The sequence below is a fragment of the Dermochelys coriacea genome, chromosome 1 (genome assembly GCF_009764565.3).
Source record: "Dermochelys coriacea isolate rDerCor1 chromosome 1, rDerCor1.pri.v4, whole genome shotgun sequence".
NCBI classification, from domain to species: Eukaryota; Metazoa; Chordata; order Testudines; family Dermochelyidae; genus Dermochelys; species Dermochelys coriacea.
In genome coordinates, this window is record NC_050068.2 from 307,275,125 (window position 1) to 307,297,142 (window position 22,018).

A 22,018-nucleotide genomic window follows, 5' to 3' on the forward strand; every position below is an offset into this window, starting at 1 on the left:
GATAATGGAGTGGAGAGAAAGCTTATAAAATTTGAAATTACATCAACCTGGTAAGGTTTCTATCACTTTGGAGAATAAAGATTAATCTACAATTCATCAGAGTCACTGTGAATACTAAAGACAAGTATTGCACTTAGGAAGGGGGAAAAAAAAAAAATCAAATGCACACCCAAAATGAAGAATAACTGGCTAGGCAGTAGTACTGCTGAAAAGGATCTGGGGGTTATACTGAATCACACACTGAATGAGTCAAAAATGTGATGCAGTTGCAAAAGACTAATTTTATTCTGGGCTGTGTTAGCAGGAGTGTCATACTTAAGACACAGGGGGGTAACTGTCCCACTTTGCTTGACACTGGGGAGGCCTCACCTGAAGTACCATGTCCAGTTTTGGGTACTATACTTTTCGAAAGATGTGGACAAACTGGCGAGAGAGTGCAGAGGAAAGTGACAAAAATGATGAACAGTTTAGAAAACTGACTTGTGCCCAGTTTTTAACCCTTTTCTCATGTTTAGTCTTGAGAAAAGATGACTGGTGGGGAGCAGGGGGAGCTGATAGCCTTTAAATATGTTAAGGGCTGTTACAAAAGGGATATAGATCAATTGTTCTTTATGTCCACTGAAGGTGGGACAAGAAATAATTGGCTTAATCTGCAGCAAAGGAGATATTATGGGTTAGATATTATGAAAAACATAAGGATAGTTAAGCACTGGAATACGTTTTGAAGGGTGGTTGTGGAATCCCCATTGTTGGAGATTTTTAAGAATAGGATTTAAAAAAAAAATACACAAACACCACACACCTGTCAGAGATGATCTAGGTTTACTTGATCCTCCCTCAGCACAGGGAGTTGGACTGGACAACCTCTTGAGGTCCCATCTAGTCTTATGTTTCTATGATTCTACATTGTAGACTAGTGTAATATATCCAATGTGTGCTTTTGGCATGTGTACCATTATTATACTCTGAGCAGTAGAGTCAACTGCCCATAAATGCATATGAGAAAGGAGAAAGTGCTCAAATATCCTATTTGCACTCCTCTTTTATTTTTAGTTTAACCTGGCAATCAGGGCACAAGAGCTGAAATTATGAGAGCGCACAATTCTGGGAGTGCATGCACCTGAAAACCCCAGACTAAATTATTTCACAGTGCAGTAATCCTCTAGAAATGTATTGCCGCTAGTGTTTTACTTCCATTAAAAATTAAAAACTATTTCATAAAAGAAGGTCATATCCAGGCCCTGGATCGTTATTAACATAGGTATATCAGTGACAGCTATTTAGACAGCTCCATTTGTATCAAGTGTTCTAAAGGTAAAAGCAATTCCTAAAAAATTAAAACAGGTATCTCTTATTGTGACATTACAGTTGAAAGTGTTAATGCAGTACTTGATAACCATTATATATACACACACTACTAACATCTAGTATGAAGCATACTCCACTACATTTGGGTTTTCTCTTTCGAAGACCTTAAAGGGTGTACATTTGTTGATATCCAACTATAACTTTGCTATAAATTGAAGCAATTTAGAAGGATCTTTATTTTGTTACTAAAGGCTTATTTGGATACTCTGCATTATATTTTCTTGCATTAATGAACATTTTTAAAAAGTTATATTTTCATCAGATGAGGATCAAAGTTATGTCTACACAATTTCCAGACAGCTTGTATGTCACTTGTCTTTAGACTGGGGTAGGAAACACACACCAATGTGTGTTTGCAGAACACCCGGCAGAATGAGGCCCTAATCAAAACTGGGTCCCAGGGTTTAAAATAAATAAAATTACACCTTTCTACATCTACATGACCTTCCCATTTCCTCTCCACTTCAGAAGACTGGCAATGCCCACTAAACATTTATTACAACCAAGCATCGAGACTGCTGAAACAAATGAAGACTTAATCGCAAATTTAAAAAAATATATTAAAATTGAATCAAGTCATGAGAATAAAATAAAATAATTAAACCACAGTTTTAACTGCACTGTTACACAAAAACAGAATACCATTAATTTAAATATTTATGGCTGTTTTGTAATTGAAATCAATATATTTGAAAATGTAGAACACAGAATACAAAGTTTACAGTGCTCACTTTATTATTTTGATAATAAATATTTGCACTGTAAAAAATGTACTTTTAATTCATCTCATACTATTTTGCTTTTTTACAGTGCAAATATTTATCATCAAAATAATAAAGTGAGCACTGTAAATTTTGTATTGTGTTGTAATTGAAATCAATATTTGAAAATGCAGAAATCCACCCAAAAATATTATTTAAATTGGTATTATTGCTTAACAGTGAAGTAAAGGCTGCGATTCATTTTAACTGAATTAATTTGTTTTGAGTTAAATCACTTGAGTTAACTGTGATAGACAGCCTTTCTTTAAAATTATTCCCACCTATTGCAAATGGAGTATGATGCAATATAACACTCTTTAAATTCCGTTATTTTGCTATTTACCCCATGCTCCATCCTTTCAAATTCAATTACTGTATATTTTGTTAAGGTGGCTTAGGAACAAAGATTGACTGTACCACTTAGCCAAGAAAGCACTTTGTGAGTGCTAGGGTCTGAACAGTCAAAAAGCCCTACACATCACACTTTTTTTAACACACACACACACACACACACACACACACACACACACACAGAAAGTGTGACAAACTATGCTTAAAACAGAGGTGGGAGGGAGGATATCTAAAAAACAGTAACTTACCCTCAAGGCTTCAATTACAAGATCCCGTGCTTCCAGTTCCCCTTCCATTACACTAAGGAGCATCCGCAGTTCTTGCTTGCTCAGATTATCCACATCAAACTCTCTTTTCTGTAAGAGAAGTACAATTGATGAATACACGATTTAAATGTGGGTATGATGGTTACAGTAGGTAGGGGGGAAAACCAAGATAAAACAAAAAAGAAAGGGCATGATAATAGTGCTAGTTTCTGCTGATGTAATCAAAGTCTGTCAGCATTTCCATCACAGACCATATTTTTCTAAGGTGTATTATTGTGTTGTAAAGATTTGACATGATCTGAATTGTGACAATCAGGGTCAAGGTGCGTATCAAGAAGTTTTACCCTTTTTATTTAAGATGAAGTATGAGGAGTTCACCAGTACGACATGCTGTTTTCAAATCAAATCATTTTTCTTTCAAAGGGCCAGCTCCTGAAAAGACTTATGCATGTGCTTAACTTTAAGCAAGGGTAGTCCCACTGAAGTCAAATTCAGTCAAAGTTAAGCATTTGTATTTTACTATCTTGGGGCTTCACATTGTCAACTAAAAGCCTGCAAAATAACTGAACTCTATTTTTCTATTCTATCAAATGATTCTATATACAGTACTTCAGATCAATTACACAAAAGAAAGTTTATATCAAATTCACAAAAGAAAAAAAAATAGTCCAGTAGGTAAAGAAGAACACTCCCAATCACAGAAAAGCCTCTGAACAGATGAACATTTCCCTAAAGGGTGAAGAAAAAAAAAAAAAGTACTTTCAGACCAACAAGAGAAATTTAATTCTACAGCTAAGATCCCTTCATTAAAAATTGCCCAACAGCCCATGGATAAGTCAATCAAATACTGGTTACCCCATCTAATAAAAGACATGGCAGAAAAAGGTCCAAAAGACAGGCAAGAAAAGTGATTAAAAATTCATGGAAAACTTCTGTACAAGTAGCTGCTGAAATAATTGTTTAGAGTGCTGATTAATAAAAGGAGACATGATACAGGTGAATACTACTGCACAATATAGATAAGGTAAATCAGGAAATTCTATTCCCCTCCAAAAAAAAGGGGGGGGGCATTAAAATCAAATTGAAAGATACTAATTTAAAATTTTATTAAAGGAAGTATTTGTATGTTTTAAAACCCACAATTAGCTCATGGAACTCATTGCCACAAGACCTCATCCTGTGCTTTAACTACAAGACCATCTTTCCTCTGTAAACCATAATTCCACTCCTAGCCCATAAGGATATTTCTGATAAGTGTAGCCAAAGGAGGCAGGGGATGCAGCCACTAGGGGACAGAGCAGGCAGTGTGGTCTTCCCCAGTCCAGAATTCACTGTCAATAGGTAAAGTACATGAAAGTTCCCTGTTAATTTCTTGGCAGCACACCATTGGTAAAGACTTAGTTACTATGAACCTTGACAATGTAGACTGATTTAAATCAAAGCCGTTTAAAATCACCAATTTTAATCATGATTTAAACCAGCAAGTAGAAAACCTTGATTTAAATAATTGATTTGATTTCAACTATGTTTTGCATTTAGCTATTTTTCTAAGGAAAGTTCATTCGTATTGGTTGGTAACTATTAAAATGTGTTGATTTGCAACTAAATACAGCTTTTACATAAAGCAAAAAGTAGCCCCAAACTATTCAAAAGGATATAATGTATCTATATATTTAAACTTTTATATAACTCAATTAAAATTCAGCATCTGAATAAATGTATAGAGGTTATTTAGAAAATGGTGAATGTTGCATTTATTTTTACTTGTGCCAAGTCTATTTGGACGGAAATTCAAATTAAATTAAAAAAATACATGTAAATTTCATAAAACAACCAGATACATAAATATATTTTCTTATCAAAAGTTTTAACAAAATATTTTGCGTTTAAAACAAACATTCATTAAATAAAAGGATGCATCTGTAGTTAGTAAATTGTATTGATTCAGGTAGATCCTCTCCTCCCCCAAACACCTAGTTTTTATTATAAATTGCAAAAGAAAAAAAAGATTTCCCTATTTGCCCAATTTCCAATTGTTTTCTTAACTTACAGTGAATTAGTCACTGAACTGAACTAGGTGAATAAACTGAAAAGAAGAAAATATACTCTTTTGCAGAAGAGGCTACTGCTGTCAAAAGCCAGTTTAGCATTTCAACACACTCTGGTTCCAGATGCTTAGCCAGTGACTTTAACAGTTCTCTTGTTTGGGTTATTTTAAAGTTTGGCAGCAAACATACTGCTTAATAATTTTTATACTTAAATTGATTCAGAAATAATAAATTAGACCCTAATTGGTCATAAATTTGAAATTTTTTTTTATTCAATTTGTAAATGATTTTTATCCACCCTAGTCCTTGACCAGAGTTGAGCCAGAGACATGAGTGAAGAGTTTCTTATCCCACCAATAATAAATAACCTGAGACATCTGTTCAACACTAAGGATGCAATTATGAGCATTTTAAATGGGGACCTGATAAGGTGATGTACTTTAAAATAAATAAATTAAAATAAAATTTCTTGACATGAACCAGAGCATAAAAATGGTAGCAGCAATGGGTGGTTAAGAGGGTCAGCTGGTCATCTTAGATTTAGTTTAGCTACAATAATACACAAGCAAAAAGAGCCAGAACCTATTTCTAAGGTAATTTTCTGCAATGTTTTATTCTGAAATCTTTTTTTTATTCCTCGAGGAAGGAGATGATTAAAGGATTAAAATCCTTATCTTAACAACTATATTTGACTACTGGCCTGTCAAGTTTTTCCTTGAGAATTGAAGTCTGAATTGCCAGTCGGACAACAGATACAAGTACAGTATGTTTTATATCAGGGATTCTCAAACTGGGGGGTTAGGCCCCCTCAGGGGGTCATGAGGTTATTATATGGGGGGGGGTCATGAGTGGTCAGCCTCCACCCCAAACCTCACTTTGCATCCAGCATTTATAATGGTGCCAAATATATAAAAAAGTGTTTTTAATTTATAAGGAGTAGGGGGTTGCATTCAGAGGCTTGCTATGTGAAAGGGGTCACAAGTTTGAGAACCACTGTTTTATATGGTTATATTTTACATTTGAAATTTTTTTTAAAAAAATTCAGAATTGGCAAAAGCAGCTTATTGTACAATTTTGGGGGTTGAAGTTTAAAAACAAAATAAGATGCAAGTGGTGCAAGAGAAAAAACAGCTCAGATATTTGGAGGGCGGGGAGAGGAAGTATTCCCTGGCTTTGATTTATAAAATAAGAATTGCATCTCTTTACAGAAAAGAAGATTTTAGTGTAATTATAGATACCGTATTGCACCAGGTCTATAATGCTAGTAATAAAAAAAACAAACCACAAAGTCAAGAGTAAAGAAGTAGGCCATCCACTCAATTTATTCATGTATAATATTTTACACCCCTGAATGGCCAGCATGCAATCCAGTTGGCCCCGCTAGGGCTACTTGACTAGACAAATAAATCTGTACATTTCCCTGACTACCTCATGTTAAGATCTTTTTTAAAAAAAAAATTGTATATATGATTATGTTGTCAACTAACTCCACATATTTCCCTGCCTGCCTCTTCTTGGAAGCAGGAGGGCTTCACCATAACAGACTTGCTTAGATTTTTGTTTTGCCTCAGAGTAGCGGTTGCAGTTACCTGAGCAATTATATACATACAAGCACCCAGAACCCACAATCCTGATTCTGTTTACAAGAAGCAGCAAGAGAAAGTGGAGAAATTGGTAGTATTGAGAAAATAAAAAAGGGAAGCACAAGGGAAGGAGTTGGGCAGGCAGGGAGCAAACAATACAATTGTTTTTTTCCCCCGATTTGTGAATGACTGCATTAACAAACAAAATTGCTTAGTGAAAACTGTTGCCTTTCAGGCTGAAAAAGCAGCCTCCCTAATTTACTGAGCCTTGAGCATTGGGCATTATAATCAACAGGAGAATAATTTGTTTTCATGCCAGCCAATATATTCTACGTTAGTGGCCATCCACTCAGGTGTCCTATGTGACTTAGTTACAATACTTCTAGCACTGAGTCTGTAACCACCGTTCTGTTATACTGGTTTTACAACAGAGATGTATGCTAAATTTCACCCTGGAGCAACACAGTCACAACACCCAACCACAGGAAAATTCTTATTCCCCCGCCTCAAACTAAATTTGTAAGAAGTCTGTTCAATGCAGTCTGAGTGTTCTAGAATGCCATGTCATTTTTTAAAATCCAATTCTGCAAGAAGTTGTTGTTGCCTAGCAGCTGATACAGAGTCATTAAACCACACAACTAATTATCTCAGCCCCAATCAATTTGCTGGGTGCCCATCCTGAACATTAGTACAGCCTAATTCAGGGGTGGGCAAACTTTTTGGCCCGAGGGCCACATCAGGTACAGAAGTTGTATGGAGGGCCAGGTAGGGAAGGCTCCCCAAACAGCAAGGCATGTCCTAGCCCCTGCCCCCTATCCAGCCCCCCAGAACCTCTACCCAACACCCCCCGCTCCCCACCCCATCCGCCCCCTGGGACTCCAGCATCCTATCCAAACACCCCTGCTCTCTGGGTCAGGGGTTAGCCTCCACCCCACTCACCACGCTGCCAGGGAGTTGGGCTGGCTCCTCCGCAAGCCTGTCCTGAAGCCACTCCCTGACAGGAGCTGGCCTAATCGCTAACCTGCATCTTCACAGATCAAGGCAGAAGTGCTACCAACAGAAGCACTAATCAGAATCTTTGATTTTCTCTTATCCACAGAGGGAGTGTTTGATTAGGACACGAAGGAGCAATTAGTCTTATTTCCTATAGTAAGTAGGGCCCTACCAAATTCATGGCCATGAAAAATGTGTCACGAACTCTAAAATCTGGTCTCCTCAGTGAAATCTGGTCTTGTGTGCTTTTATATATTACACAGATTTTTATGGGGAGACCAGTGTTTCTCAAATTGGGGGTCCTGACCCAAAAATGAAGTCTATGTGGGGGCAGGTATTTTAAGGCTATTTTAAGGGCGGGTTGCGGTATTCCACCCTTACTTCACTGTCTTAAGAGCTGGGTGTCTGGAGAGCAGCGGTTGTTGGGCGGGTACTCAGCTCTAAAGGCAGCGCCATGGCAGTAGCAGTGCGGAAGGGTGATAATACCATACCATGCCACCATTACTTCTGCCCCAAATAACCTTGCGAACCCTCTCCCCCAACACACACATTTCCTTTTTGGTCAGGACCCCTACAATTAAAACACTGTGAAATTTCAGATTTAAATAGCTGAAATCATGAAGTTTATTATTTTTAAAATTCTATGACCATGAAATTGACCAAAATGGAGCATGATTTTGGTAGGGCCCTAATTAGGACCCCAGTGCTTATCCCCATCACCGGAAACGGACTGATGCTGGTCAGAGAGGAGGACATTCCCAAATCCTGAATTAATTTTGGGGTGGGGGGGAAGAGGGTAGGGGTAGGACAGGCACTGGTGGCACTTCACTCCAAAGATGTTTTGAGGGAGGAGCAGGTGACCCAGAAACAGAGTTCAAGTGCTCACTTCAGATCAGCTGGAAGGCTCTTGCTAACGGAAGCAAATCTGAGTTCTGTGAGACTGGAGAAAACCAGGGGGAGACTAACTGGAATTTGCTACCTTATTCATCAGTCTGCTAGATACTGAGACACTGATCCTGCAGATACATGCACTTAACCTTATACACAGTGAGGAATCCCACTGAAGTCAACCAACCAGGACCGCCAAGCAATTAAAAAAAAGTGCAATTAATTGCACTGTTAAATAATACAATACCATTTAAAATATTTTTGGATGTTTCCTACATTTTCAATTATATTGATTTCATTTACAACACCGAATACAAAGTTTACAGTGTTCACTTTATATTTATCACAAATATTTGCACCGTAATAGTATTTACAGTTCACCTAATGCAAGTACTGTAATGCAATCTCTATCATGAAAGTTGAACTTACAAATGTCAAATTATATACAAAAAATCTGCATCCAAAAATAAAACGAAGTCGACTCAGTCCCACTTCAGCCAATCGCTAAGACAAACAAGTTTGTTTACATGGGGGGGGAAGGGTGTACTGCTGCCTGCTTCTTATTTACAATGTCACCTGAAAGCGAGAACAGGCATTCGGATGGTACTTTCGTAGCAAGCCTTGCAAGGTATTTACATACCAGATATGCTTAACATTTGTATGTCCCTTCAGGTTTCAGCCACCATTCCAGAGGACATGCTTCCATGCTGATGTTAGTTTTTATTATAAATAATTTAATTAACTCTTTAATTTATATAAAAAAGTGTGTTAATTAAATTTGTGATTGAACTCCTTGGGGGAGAACTGTATGTCCCCTGCTCTGTTTTACCCATATTCTGCCATATATTTCATGTTATGGAAGTCTCGGATGATGACCCAGTGCATTGTTTTATTTAGGAACACCATCACTGCTGATTTGACAAAATGCAAAGAAGGTACCAATGTGAGATTTCTAAAAATAGCTACAGCACTCGACCCAAGGTTTAAAAGACTCTGCAGTGCCATCCAAAATCTTAGCGGGACAAGGTGTGGAGTATGCTTTCAGAAGTCTTAAAAGAGCAACATTCAGATGCGGAAACTACAGAACCCGAACCACCAAAAAAGAAAGCCAGTCAGTCTTCTGCTGGTGGCATCTAATTCAGATGATGAAAATGACATGAACATGCATCAGTTCACTCTGCTTTGGATGGTTATCTAGCAGAACCCCTCATCAGCATGGATGCATATCCTCTGGAATGGTGGTTGAAGCATGAAGAGACATGTGAATCTTTAGTGCATCTGGCATGAAAATATCTTGTGATGCAGGTTACAAGAGTGCCCTGTGAATGCCTGTTCTCACTTTCAGGTGACGTTGTAAATAAGAAGCAGGCAGCAGTACCCTCCCCCCAATGTAAACAAACTTGTTTGTCTTAGCAATTGGCTAAAGTAGGACTGAGTGGACTTGTAGGTTCTAAAGTTTTAGATTGTCAAATTATATAAAAATAAATAACTGCATTCAAAAACAAAACATTTGTAAGTTCAACTTTCATGATAAAAAGATTACTGAAACCAAAAATATGAAGTGAGCACTGTACACTTTGTATTCAGTATTGTAATTGAAATCAATATATTTGAAAATGTAGAAAACATCTAAAAATATGAGTTATGTGATTTAATCACGGTTAACTCAACAACCCTACAGTCAACCATTCTTAGTGCACAAAATTAAGCATGTTTAAGTCTTTCAGGGTCCCATGGCCAGAGTTTAATTTTCAGGGTTTATTTACTCATTTGTACTTTTGCTTAAGTTGGTGGAGTTTTACTCAAATGCTGGGGAGTTGGGTTGTTTTTGTTTTGTTTTCTTAAACACACTGACTACTAAATTGATTAGAGGGACAAGGTGGGTAAACAAATTTTTGTTTTATGATGTGCACAGAGGTTGAAGTATATTCAATGAAGCCAAAAAATAAATGCAAAGCAGAAAGATTCATCTTCAAAACTACCTATGTAGCCAAAGAGGTTCTCATAACTTTGAATCATTTTTATGAAATGATTCTTTAATGCCCATGTTTACACAATTAGTTTACATGAAATGCTAATCCAGTTTGTCACCAAAAATTACATCCGATGAAGTGAGCTGTAGCTCATGAAAGCTTATGCTCAAATAAATTTGTTAGTCTAAAGTGCCACAATTACTCCTTTTCTTTTTATTAAAAAAAAATTTCTAAGGCAAACACCACTACATGATTAGATCTAGAAACAGTTACAAGTTGTTAAAGATACTCCGTGTTCTGTTTCTCTAGTTATTGGAGGTTTCAGTTATCTAATTTGCCTGACAGATGGTAGTCTCAACCTTACTTTTAGAACTGTTTTAAATCTTTCAAAATTTCAGTTTTTTTATTTGTTTTGACAAATTTAGTGAGGGAAATATCAAAAATTTCATGTTTCAGTGAAAAGAATTGTGGAAAATTTCTCATGAAGAAATTCTATATTTTTCAACCAACTCTAAATTTTTAATTCATACTACCAACATGATATAAAACTTGAAGTGCATGTAAGGCTTAATTCTGCAAACACCTACACATATGCTTAAATTTTATTCACAGATTTTAAAGACGAGAGGGACCATCATGATGATCATCTAGTTAATCTCTTGTGTAAAGAGACCAAAGAGCCTTGCTCCAATTTTATCTTCCGTTTCAGCCATAACTTTCATTTAAAGAGATATCCAGTCTTTAAATAAAAAGACTTCAAGTGACAGACTCCAACACATTCCCAGGTTTTGCCATTAGTAAGTTACCCTCAATGTTAAGAATGTGCCTTATTTCTTGTATAAAGTTTTCTAGCTTCAGCCTTCAACCACTGGATCTAATTATACCTTCTAATGCTAGATTAAAAGATCCATCTACCATCAGAAATGTCTTCCTCATGTAGATACTTGTAAACTGATCAATTATCGCTTTGCCTTCTCTTGGATAAGGTAAGTAGAATGAGCTTCTTTAGTCTCTCTCTACAAGGCATGTTTGTAGCTCTTTTCTGATTGATTTCCGATTTGTCAACATCTTCTTTGAAGTGTTATCACCACAACTGGACACATTATGCCAGTAATGGTCTTAATAATGCCATGTACAAAGATATTACCATCTCCCTACTCCTACTGAAGGTGACCAGATGTCCTGATTTTATAGGGACAGTCCCAATATTTGGGTCTTTGTCTTATATAGGCGCCTATTACCCCGCACCCCCGTTCCAATTTTTCCCACACTTGCTGTCTGGTCACCCTACTCCTACTTGACATCCTCCTGCATATGTATCCATGAATCATATCTTCCCCCTAAGCATCAGCATTGTACTGGGAGCTCATGTTCAACGGGTTATCTACCAAGACACATGTCATTTTCAGAATCACTATTTTCCAGGATACAGTCCCTCATCTTAGAGCACTGGCCTGCTAAACCCAGGGTTTAGAGTTCAATCCTTGAGGGGGCCATTTAGAGATCAAGGGCAAAAATTGGGGATCGGTTCTGCTTTGAGCAGGAGGTTAGACTAGATGACCTCCTGAGGTCCCTTCCAACCCTGATATTTATGAAGTATGATCCACATTCTGTGTTCCTATGTTATCGCATTGCATTTGGAGGTAGTAAGACATGCTTCAAATGAGGTAAGCCTTCAAAGTGAGCCAGCTCAGTCTATATTACTGATCTGTTCTAGTCATTATTTAGTATTCAACCACTTTGAATACAATTTTCCCACCAGTTATTACATATTTTCTTCCAAATTATAGATAAAGATATTAGCTAGCATAGAGCCAAGAACAGATCCCTGTCAAACCCCACTAGAAATATGCCACTAACATGATAATTCCCCATTTACAATCACTATCAGTTTTTAATCCATTTCACCGAGGCTGTATTTTGTATACTGCTTTAAAAAAAAAAAAAATCTAAGGATGTCATGTGGGACTAAGACAAATGCCGTTCAGAAGGCTAAGTATATTAGGTCAGTTACCTACAGCAGCCATTCTTGTGATCCGACTGAAGTTTTACAAGACCCATTTTCCATAAAACCATGTTGATTAGCATAAATTATGCTATTGTCTTTTAATTCTTTATCGATGGCATCCCATACCTGTCTTCCCTTGATTTTGCTTGGGATTTATAGGTCGACTAACCTGACATTGAGATGACCCAGGAAACATTTACCTTTTAAAAATATTGCTGAAACATTTTCCCAGTCCTCTGGAACTTCCACGGTGGTACAAGATCTGTGGGTTTTTTGGTTTTGTTTTTAAAAAAGGAAAAAGAATACTAATGGCTCAGAGAACTCCTCAGCCAATTCTTTTACTGCTCTTAGGTAAAAGATGTGCAGTCCTGCAGATTCAAAAATGTTTAGCTTTAATAGTCACTTTAATATTTAACATCCTCACTAGTTACAGATGTAACAGGAAGAATTTCATCATCACTGTAAGATATGAATACATTATCCTGCTTCTTTACAAATACAAAATCAAAATTTAGCTTTTTATACATCATGATTGATAACTTTACCCTGTTTGTCCAGTATCAGACCTAGACCATTAAGATTTAGTTTGTTCCCAATATATTTAAGATTCCTTATTGTCCTTAACCTTTCTGATCATAGTTTTTTTGTTTTTTAAAGTTGTTGATACCTTGAGCTTTCTATATCAGTTGTGGATCTAAAATATCATACAACCATTTAAGATTCTTTCCTGTGATTCTAGGAAGTTCCCGTTATTAGATCAGCAACAATACAGAATTACTGAAAGAAAACAAATATAAAGGAGCAATAATAAAGACTGATATTTGCAGAACTGCACTTAACACTATTGGTGAATCGTGGATCTATTGACATGAGCAGCAAAATCCCCACAGACTTCAATGGTGTCAATATTCCTTTCTATATGTACTTTATGCAGAGCTTTACAGAGTTCCCACATTTGGCCAAATTGTTGATTATCGTTTCCACGGTTGCTAGTCCACCACAACTGAAAAAGCAACATTTTACTGGGTAATATTAACAAATAGAGCTGTTAGAAAGATACAGGCTTTGCACAGTGTCCTCTTTAAACATACTGTTAGACTACCACATCTGTCAAGCCAGTTTTCATTGCGCTGCAGGTTGCTGCCCCCAAAATATCAGCAAAAAGGAATGATGCATTTGATAATACAACCCTTATCAATCGGTATCATGCAGGTGGAATTTTATTCTTTTAAAAAACATTGCCCCATTCTATTCTAAATTAGAATGGCTTTATGATGATCCACTGACTTTACCACAATCATCCCCGATAGACAGGTGTGAGAACAGACTCAGATACACTTTCTCTCCCAGTTTTCCACTGTCATTATTACCATGACAACAATGTGAATACCCAGTTTTTTTTTTTTTTTTTTTTTTTTTTTGCATATCAGCTGCAGCATTTAGTTCAGGGAAGGGGGGTGGTGGGGGAACACACACTCAGACTGACAAGAATGTTGGCTTCATTCCCAACTATAGCACATTAAAAAAATACTCCACTCTTTTTCGGTCAATTTCCTTGGACAATGAAGTAGGACCATCTTTTCCACACTAGTCTAAGTTTTCCCAAGAGCAGCCAAGCAGCACCTAAATTATTTTTTCAGTGTTGTACCAAGACATCAGGATAACTATTTAGCATCAAATACCTACAAAAGCGAAGGGCAGTCTATCTGAACTGTTGGCAGTATTAGATGCTATTTAAGTATAGTAGAATACTACTGTATAACTAGTTTTATAATAGTAGCCGTGTTAGTCTGTATTCGCAAAAAGAAAAGGAGGACTTGTGGCACCTTAGAGACTAACAAATTTATTAGAGCATAAGCTTTCGTGAGCTACAGCCCACTGAAATGAGCTGTAGCTCACAAAAGCTTATGCTTAAATAAATTTGTTAGTCTCTAAGGTGCCACAAGTCCTCCTTTTCTTTTTGTATAACTAGTATCACTCGCTCTAAATCATTCATTGCATTGTCTATGCTTTCAAGATTCCAACCACAAAACAAAACATCAAACCAAGTTTAATAAACTCCACTGGAAATCTTGCTGAACTTCAAGCTATTAATTAATCCTGTGTCCTGGCAATAAACAAAAACACTGATTTCTCTTCTAAATAATTTAAAAGAAGAGAGAACTGATAATTTTACTTGTATCTGCCCTTTTAAAAAACTACTCACTCCCATGTATTCTCTCTCTCTCTCACACACACACACACACACACACACACACCAGTTTTGTTCTATTGGAGAATTATTTTGGACTGAGCTACAAGGAAGTGAAATGTACTCAAAGTTTATAATATAGTTTGAGGAAAAACAGAGGACAAGGAATTTAACCATTTGAAGGATAATTGGCAAATTAAAAATAAGATTTTTCACTAAATGGGAGCCCAAGGTTCGTCTAGTAAAACAAGATTTAGGAATCAAAGTATCTGGACTGAGTTTTGCTCAGTATTTTTTTTAAAAAACCAGTCCATTTATTTAGACAGCTAAATATGCCAATGCTTGAATATGTTTGACTATGTTATTTAAATGACTTGAAGTTTCTAAAACCAACAATGTTTGAAAATTTTTACTTATTACTTTGCTTATGGCAGCTTCACCAATGAAAATTAATGAAGCCAGTTACACACTTCTTTATCATCGAGCCTCTTAATGTTGCAATATTTAAGCAAAGTTTATTGTTTAAATATTCTAGTGAAAATAATTTTTTTAAAATACTATTGTAGAAATTTTTGTAGTGCCAAACTGGTCTTAGGATTTACATTTAAAAAAAAAACTATAAACTTGAGTTAAGTTTAAGTTCCCTTTAAAGGACTCCAATATCAATTCAGAACAGTTTTATGGATATTAATTTAGAAATACTTAGTAGATCAATTAGACTAGTTTGACATGCTAGTTATTTTATGGACTTTCATCTTGCAAAAGTTATCATTTTCGGAAGCAACATTCAGATCCTAGGATGGCTTTTTCATTTGAAAAACAAATACAGCAAGAGATTAAACACACGTAGGGAATATTTAATATATAATTTTGTCAGCAGTTTCACAGAAAGACACGCTTTTCTCTAGTCTTGGGTCAATGCCCCAGAAAAAAGAAAAGGAGTACTTCTGGCACCTTAGAGACTAACAAATTTATTAGAGCATAAGCTTTTGTGAGCTATAGCTCACTTCATGCATCCGATGAAGTGAGCTGTAGCTCACGAATGCTTATGCTCTAATAAATTTGTTAGTCTCTAAGGTGCCAGAAGTACTCCTTTTCTTTTTGCGAATACAGACTAACACGGCTGCTACTCTGAGACCTGCCCCAGGAAGGGATCCAAAAAAAAAAAAAAAAAAAGTGAAAATGTAAGGGCTTTGATATGCTAAGCAATGCATTTTCTCAGTGAAAATTTAATGTTGGTTACAAATTGTACCTCTAAAAGTTGATTGTAGATTTTGTCACACAATTCTTGTTTATACTAATGGGAGTTACAGGATTAAATCCCCAGGCATATGCCCTAGAAATTGACTCCATAGATTTCAGTTTATTAGAAAACCAAGAGAAACAGCCACAGCAGCAAAATCAGCCTAGCCGCGTTAGACTGATCAGCATAACTGGAGAGGGGGAAGCAGCCAAAGTGAAAGTCATCTGTCATTACGGGATATTTTAACCCCGATACAGCGTGTGTCAGCATGAAAGGAAGCCTCCGGCTTGGCTCTTGAAGCGGGGACAGTGCTTTCCTACTCAAAGCGCAATTTGAAGCAAGGCAAATGAATCTGCCCTTGGCATCGAGCTCTGCGTCCTGCTCTCCCCCACCACGCTGCTCTTGCCTCCTCCCGCCATAAAAGCACACAAGCCCCAGCCATCCGAGAAACCCCCAGGAGGCGAGTCTGACTGGTCTGAAAACCGCGACCCTGCCACCGAGGGGCTGCTCGGGCACCTGGCCGTGGGGAGCAGCAGCCGGCCCGCTCGCCCGGGGGGCCGGAGTGTGTGTGGGGGGGGGGGGGGAGGGCGCGGGCGATGCGAGCCCGGCCCCGGGTCAGAGCGATCCCACCAGCCCCGCGCCGCCGCCTCCCTCCCACGCTGGCGCTGCCACACCAGGAGCCCCGCGAGCCCCCGCCCGGGCGGGCCCCCAGAGCCCCGGCGCCCCCGAGCGGAGAGCGCGGCAGGAGGCAGCCCGGGCGCCCCGCTGGAGGGCGGGTTACCGCCTCGGCGAGCGGCGCGGGAGGGCTCCACGCCCCCCTTCGCTAGCGCCGCGGCGGGGCTGCCCGCAGCCGAGCCGCCTCAGCCGGCTCCGAGCCCCCGTCGCCGCCCTGCCCCCGCAGCCTGGTTACCGTTCCCGCCGGTTCCTCCGGGCCGGCGGAGCCGGGCTGCCCGCTCGCTCCCTCCGTCGCCATCTTCCCGCTGGAGCGACTCCGACTCCCAGCGAGCCGCGGAGCCGAGTGGCAGCCGCCGCGGCAGCCAGGCACTTAACCCCCTCCCTGCCGGGCCGCGCCCGCCCGCGGCAGCCCTTAACCCCCTGCGCGCCAGGGCGGAGGGAGGCCGGCCCCGGCCGGGGCTCGTCCAGCCGCGGGGGGCGAGGGGCAGCTGGGACAGGGGACCCCGAGGGGGGGGATCCACCCCGGGGGCCCACGGCTCTGCCTCGCCCACCCCACCGCACCGCAGAGCGTCCCGGCGTGGTGCCCGCGGAAGGCGTGGTGGGCCCAGCCCACCTGCCCAAGCTGCTGAGGGCCCCTCGGCGGCTACGTCTGCCTCTTTGGGGAAGGGAGACGGGAGGCTGCCGCCCCTGCAAGGGAGATGCGGGGACAGACGGGGCAGGATGGGCCTTAATCCAGTCCTCTCCCCTTCCCCCGGAGCTGCACGTAATCCCCGCCTTGCTGGGACCAAAGCGGTCTTTGCCCCCCCCCCCCCCCGGACCCACCTTTAACTCCTCCATGCCAGACCTGAGGCAGCTGTGCTTAAATTACAACACCCACGCTCCCTCCCAGGCTGAGCAGCCTGTCTTCTCCTCGCCCCGGCTGTTCCACGCATGACACTAGCTGCGGGAGCGTGGAGCTCACTCCAGATTCTTGGTATTGCTTTTCTGCTGCAAAGGGCCTGCTAGGCGGCTCGGTGCTGGAGCTAGAGCTGCATTTAACCCCCTCTTAAAACCACAGCCTCACTTAATTTTCTCCATGGCAGGACCATGCTTAACCCCATCATTGCTGGGGCTGCTCTTCTTTCAGGGCCACACTTAACTAGGGTGATCATATTTCCCAAAGGGAAAGTGGGACGCCGTGTGGGGCTAGCCCAAGCCATTCACCCAAGCTCCCCTCCCCACGTAGGGCTGACCTGAGCTCTGCCCCCCCGCTTCCCACTACAGTCATCAGTTATTCTAGCACTTACTGGATGGTTACATGCTTAACCCTTTCCTTGTCATGACGGCATCAGTGCTTAATTCCTTTATTGAGGACCCCACAGCACTTAATTACAGACTAACCACTACAGGGTCCACACTGCCATGCTGGGCATTGGTCACTGCGTCATTGTCAGTGGTACCTACTGTGCTCAGGATTGTTTGAGCTTTTGCTGGACAGAGAACTCCCTCACTTTTGTGACTATCTCCACGCTAGGAATTATTCATTTCTGGCTTACAAAGACTGTGCCACTGCACTAAGTGATGGTCATTCTCTGGCTGCTCTGACTGTGCCAGAGACATCCCTTCACCTAAGAATGGCTTTGCAGACTTGATGCCCCAAGCAGCATAGTGTCCCAGACCTGGTAAATGGGGGTCAGATGGGAGGTTTGAATTGGTGAATGCTCCTCCCTCTTTATGCTCCATGTTGCTACTTGTCCTCTGTACCCCTAAAAATGGTCTTGTCTCCTCTTCTGGGGCTGTGTAGAAACAAAAAACACCCTCACTGCCATGCCCACGCTAGAAAAGAAAAACTCCCCTCACCACATGTTCATGGTAGGGCCTTGCTTGCTGTGTTGCTGTGGCTGGTTTATTTTAATCACTGTAGTGAGGCAAAGGAGTTTGTATAGTTGCAGGAAGAAGTTCACTTTTTTACTGCTGGAATGTAGCTGTCCGGCTGCAGAGGAATAACATTCTCACTGATGTGGCTACTCCACTGAGCTCAAGAGATGGTTGGAAAGGTCACTCGCTGCTAGGCCTGGTCCCTACACCTGTGAGTTAAACCCTTTTCTTTCCTGTGGTTACAAAACTGGCACACTAGGGTTGGAAAGTCCAGTCCCTCACCCTCACAATATAGTTGTTGTTCAGGAGAGCGTTCATTCCCTCCCTTACCAAACAAACTGCCCTCGCGGAAAGGGATGTTTGCTTGTTTTCACAGCACAACAACAGGGAAGGGAGTTCCTGGTTACACTGAACCACCCTACATCAAGAGGGCTGTTTATGTGGCTGCTGACCGTTCTCACTCAGATAACTAAAAATAGTAAAATGGGATTTTACCAAGCTTTCATAAAATCAAATAAAAATCTATGTGTGGGCTCAGAGCAAACAGGAGATACTTCAGCCCAAATAAAAATGTTTATAGAAAGCTAAATGCGTGAAAATGAGCTTATCATGAAAGTGACTTCTCAGGTATCAGAGTCTTTCCAAGGGGTCCACCTAGTTGCGAGTTTAGATCACTTCTGCCATCTCCCCTCATCATGCCAACTTGTAAAGCAGTTCTCACAATACCTCCCAAAATATAGATGACTTCAGAGAACATAGATGGGCACTGAAGAAGGAGAATGTCCAAATGATCTAGGAGAATGAAGATTCTGGAAGTGAACTGCTAGTTAGTTAAGTTGTGTAAAGAAAAGGGTTTTGTGGAATACTGGGCCACCTTCGATAGGGAGAGGGGACTGTACAGTTTGGATGGCCTCCATGTCAGTGGAAGGGTAACCAGTTTTCTTGTGGGCAGATTGGCTGGACTAATCAGGAGAATATAACAGCAAAAGGGGAAGGAGGAAAAGAGAACAAACGAACATTAATTTAGCACAAAATCAAGATGTCAAGTACAAAATTAATCAAGGTGCCAAGGGACATGAAGAGAAGATATTCTTTAATTTCCTATACACTAATGCTAGGAGCTGGTATTCCTGAAACCCGGTGGAGAGATTTAAATGACTAGAACGCTAAAAATGACTGATTATAACTTATTTAAGAAGAATTGAATGAGCAAAATGGATGGGGAGTGGCACTCTATGTCAAAAGTGGCATAACCTGTTTCCAAATCACTGACAACTAGGAAGCAAATAATCATGAATGAGTATGTATCAATGTTCTAACAGTTTAAGCACAGGCTAGGGGTTTTGTCTGCCACCAAATTCCACTACAGGATGACTGGTTCCTTAAGCATCTTTCTAAAATATGCAGGGAAAAAAACTTATCATGGAAGACTTCAAACTGAGTGACATACTTGAAGTCTCATGCTACTAATACTAAAACTTCCTTGGAATTTCTAAGTATTATAGATGACAATTTCCTAACTCAAAGTGATGCATCTAACATGGGGAATTCTAAATTAGACCTCTTGACAGATAAAAAGTACTTAAGCAACCACTGGGATGGGATCAGGTGGAAGTGATCATGACTGGATCACATTTGTTATGTACAATCAGAATTAAGTCCCAGAGCTGACCACAGTTCAAGAAGGATGATGATGAATTGGAGAGGCTTCAGACAAGAGCCACTAGAACAATTCAAGGATTAGAAAACGTGTTATAGGGAGTGACTCCAGGAGCTCAATCTAGATTTTTAAAGAAAATATTAAGGGGTGATTTGATCAGTCTATAAAAACCTACATATTGAACAGAAATTTGATAATAGAGGCTTCTTCTAAGATCATGTCTACATTGCACAGCTTTGTTGATATAAGGCAGCTTACATTGACCTAACTATGGAGGTGTACACACTGCAATGCACCTTCTGCCACTTTAAATCACCTGCTATGCCAACATAATAAAACTACTCTGACAAAAGGTATAGAGCTTAGGGCGACATAGTTACAGCGATGCAGTGTCAGCGTAAACACTTTTTGCTTACATTGACATAACTAGCCTCCAGGAGGTATCCCACAATGCCCATCATGACTATTCAGGTCACCGTTTTGAACTCCACTGCCCTGCAACCAGGTACATAAGTGGACACCCGTCCCCCGTTAAAGCCCCAGGAAGTTTTGAACTTGCTCTTCCTTTTTCCTCGGTGTGGAGAGCTCACATAGCAACTGCCCGCTGAGTATGGTGGCTCTATGCAGCAAACTCTGGAGTACATGGGCGGTGCTGGATCTCCTGGGTCTGGGGAGAAGAGGCTGTGCAGGCACAGCTCCCCGCCCAGCCGCAGGAACTTGTTCAGGGCATGGAGGGGAAGGGCTATGATAGGGACATGCAGCAGTGCCATGTAAAAATCAAAGAGCTGCAGCAAGCATATCAGAAGGCAAGGGAGGCAAATAGTCGCCTCTGGTGCAGAGCCACAGACATACCACTTCTTTGAGGAGGGGGCTGAGGTCACAGTGGTGGTGAATAGCCCTCCTCCCTCCCTTGAGCTTCTCTTATAGCCTTGTGTTTATAATGCTTAGCACAATACTGAAGAGCAGGGCAGGATCCATGCTTTCTGACACGGATGGCTGGCTCACAGGGCAGTTGAAAACCTAGGTAGGATGTCTATGGAACAATGGGATTGAGAAACCTGCATCATGGGACACTGAACCTGCCCCCCATGAGGCATTGCAAACCCTTCCCAAAATACCCTGTGGCCGGTCCCGCTGACACAAGGAGCATAGTATGGACACACAACCACTGTTTAATTACAGCAGTGGCTGTATGTTGATGTAACTTAAGTTGACTTAATTTTATAGCGTAGACATTGCCTAACAGACAGAGGTATAACAAGAACCAGTGTGTGGAAGCTGAAGCTAGACAAATTCAGACTAGAAATTAGGTGTATATTTTTAACAGTGAGGATAATTAATCATTGAAATAATTTTCAAAAGGGTTTTGACAGATTGTCCATCACCTAAAATTTTGGATGTTTTTCTAAAATAGAACATACCTTTTAGAAGCTCAAGCACAGCTGCTGGACATGATGTAGGAATTAATTCAGGGAAGTCCTATGGTCCATGTTATGTAGGAGATCAGCTCTTTGAAAGAGTGTCTAGAAAAAGTAAGACCGTACTTTATTTTTCATTCACACAATCTGCAGATTTGGTAAGGAATGTGAAGAAGCCCACAAGAAGATGTTAACTGAACTAATAAGGGTATGTGAATCAATATCTCTCAAACAGCTTTCAAGAGGAGGCACTGGTAACTAATTTGCTTTTAAAGGCAACAGCAACTCCAGTCAGAAAACTAGGTTTTCCCTGAACATAATAAAAATATATGCTGCTGGGATCATATTGGCTGTAATGGTGATGGCAGGGGAATTCATGTTCCAACTTCCAGGATTGTAAGAGTTTATTCCCTCACTGGCAGGAATGATGCAGGAATCTGCTGTGCTTGGGAGTACATGGCCTTGTTTTGGAATTTAACTTTTAACCCTCAAACCACTATCCTGGGGAGCTAATTTCCTCAGGGAATGTCAGATGATATTATTGTAGGATTCGCAAAAAGAAAAGGAGTACTTGTGGCACCTTAGAGACTAACAAATGTATTAGAGCATAAGCTTTCGTGAGCTACAGCTCACTTCATCGGATACTCACGAAAGCTTATGCTCTAATAAATTTGTTAGTCTCTAAGGTGCCACAAGTACTCCTTTTCTTTTTGCGAATACAGACTAACACGGCTG

The 22,018-nt window shown here is 40.3% G+C and overlaps 1 protein-coding gene across 1 annotated transcript in view; it reads right to left on the reverse strand.

Annotated features, from left to right (window-relative positions):
- Nucleotides 1-16,738, reverse strand: part of CTTNBP2 (cortactin binding protein 2) — a 187,461-nt gene extending 170,723 nt beyond the window's left edge. Inside the window, 2 exon segments of the mRNA XM_038387405.2 lie at nucleotides 2,729-2,836; nucleotides 16,584-16,738. Coding sequence (XP_038243333.1) covers nucleotides 2,729-2,836; nucleotides 16,584-16,646 — 171 coding nt within the window. The 5' untranslated portion in view covers nucleotides 16,647-16,738.
- Between the last annotated feature and the right edge of the window lie 5,280 nt (nucleotides 16,739-22,018).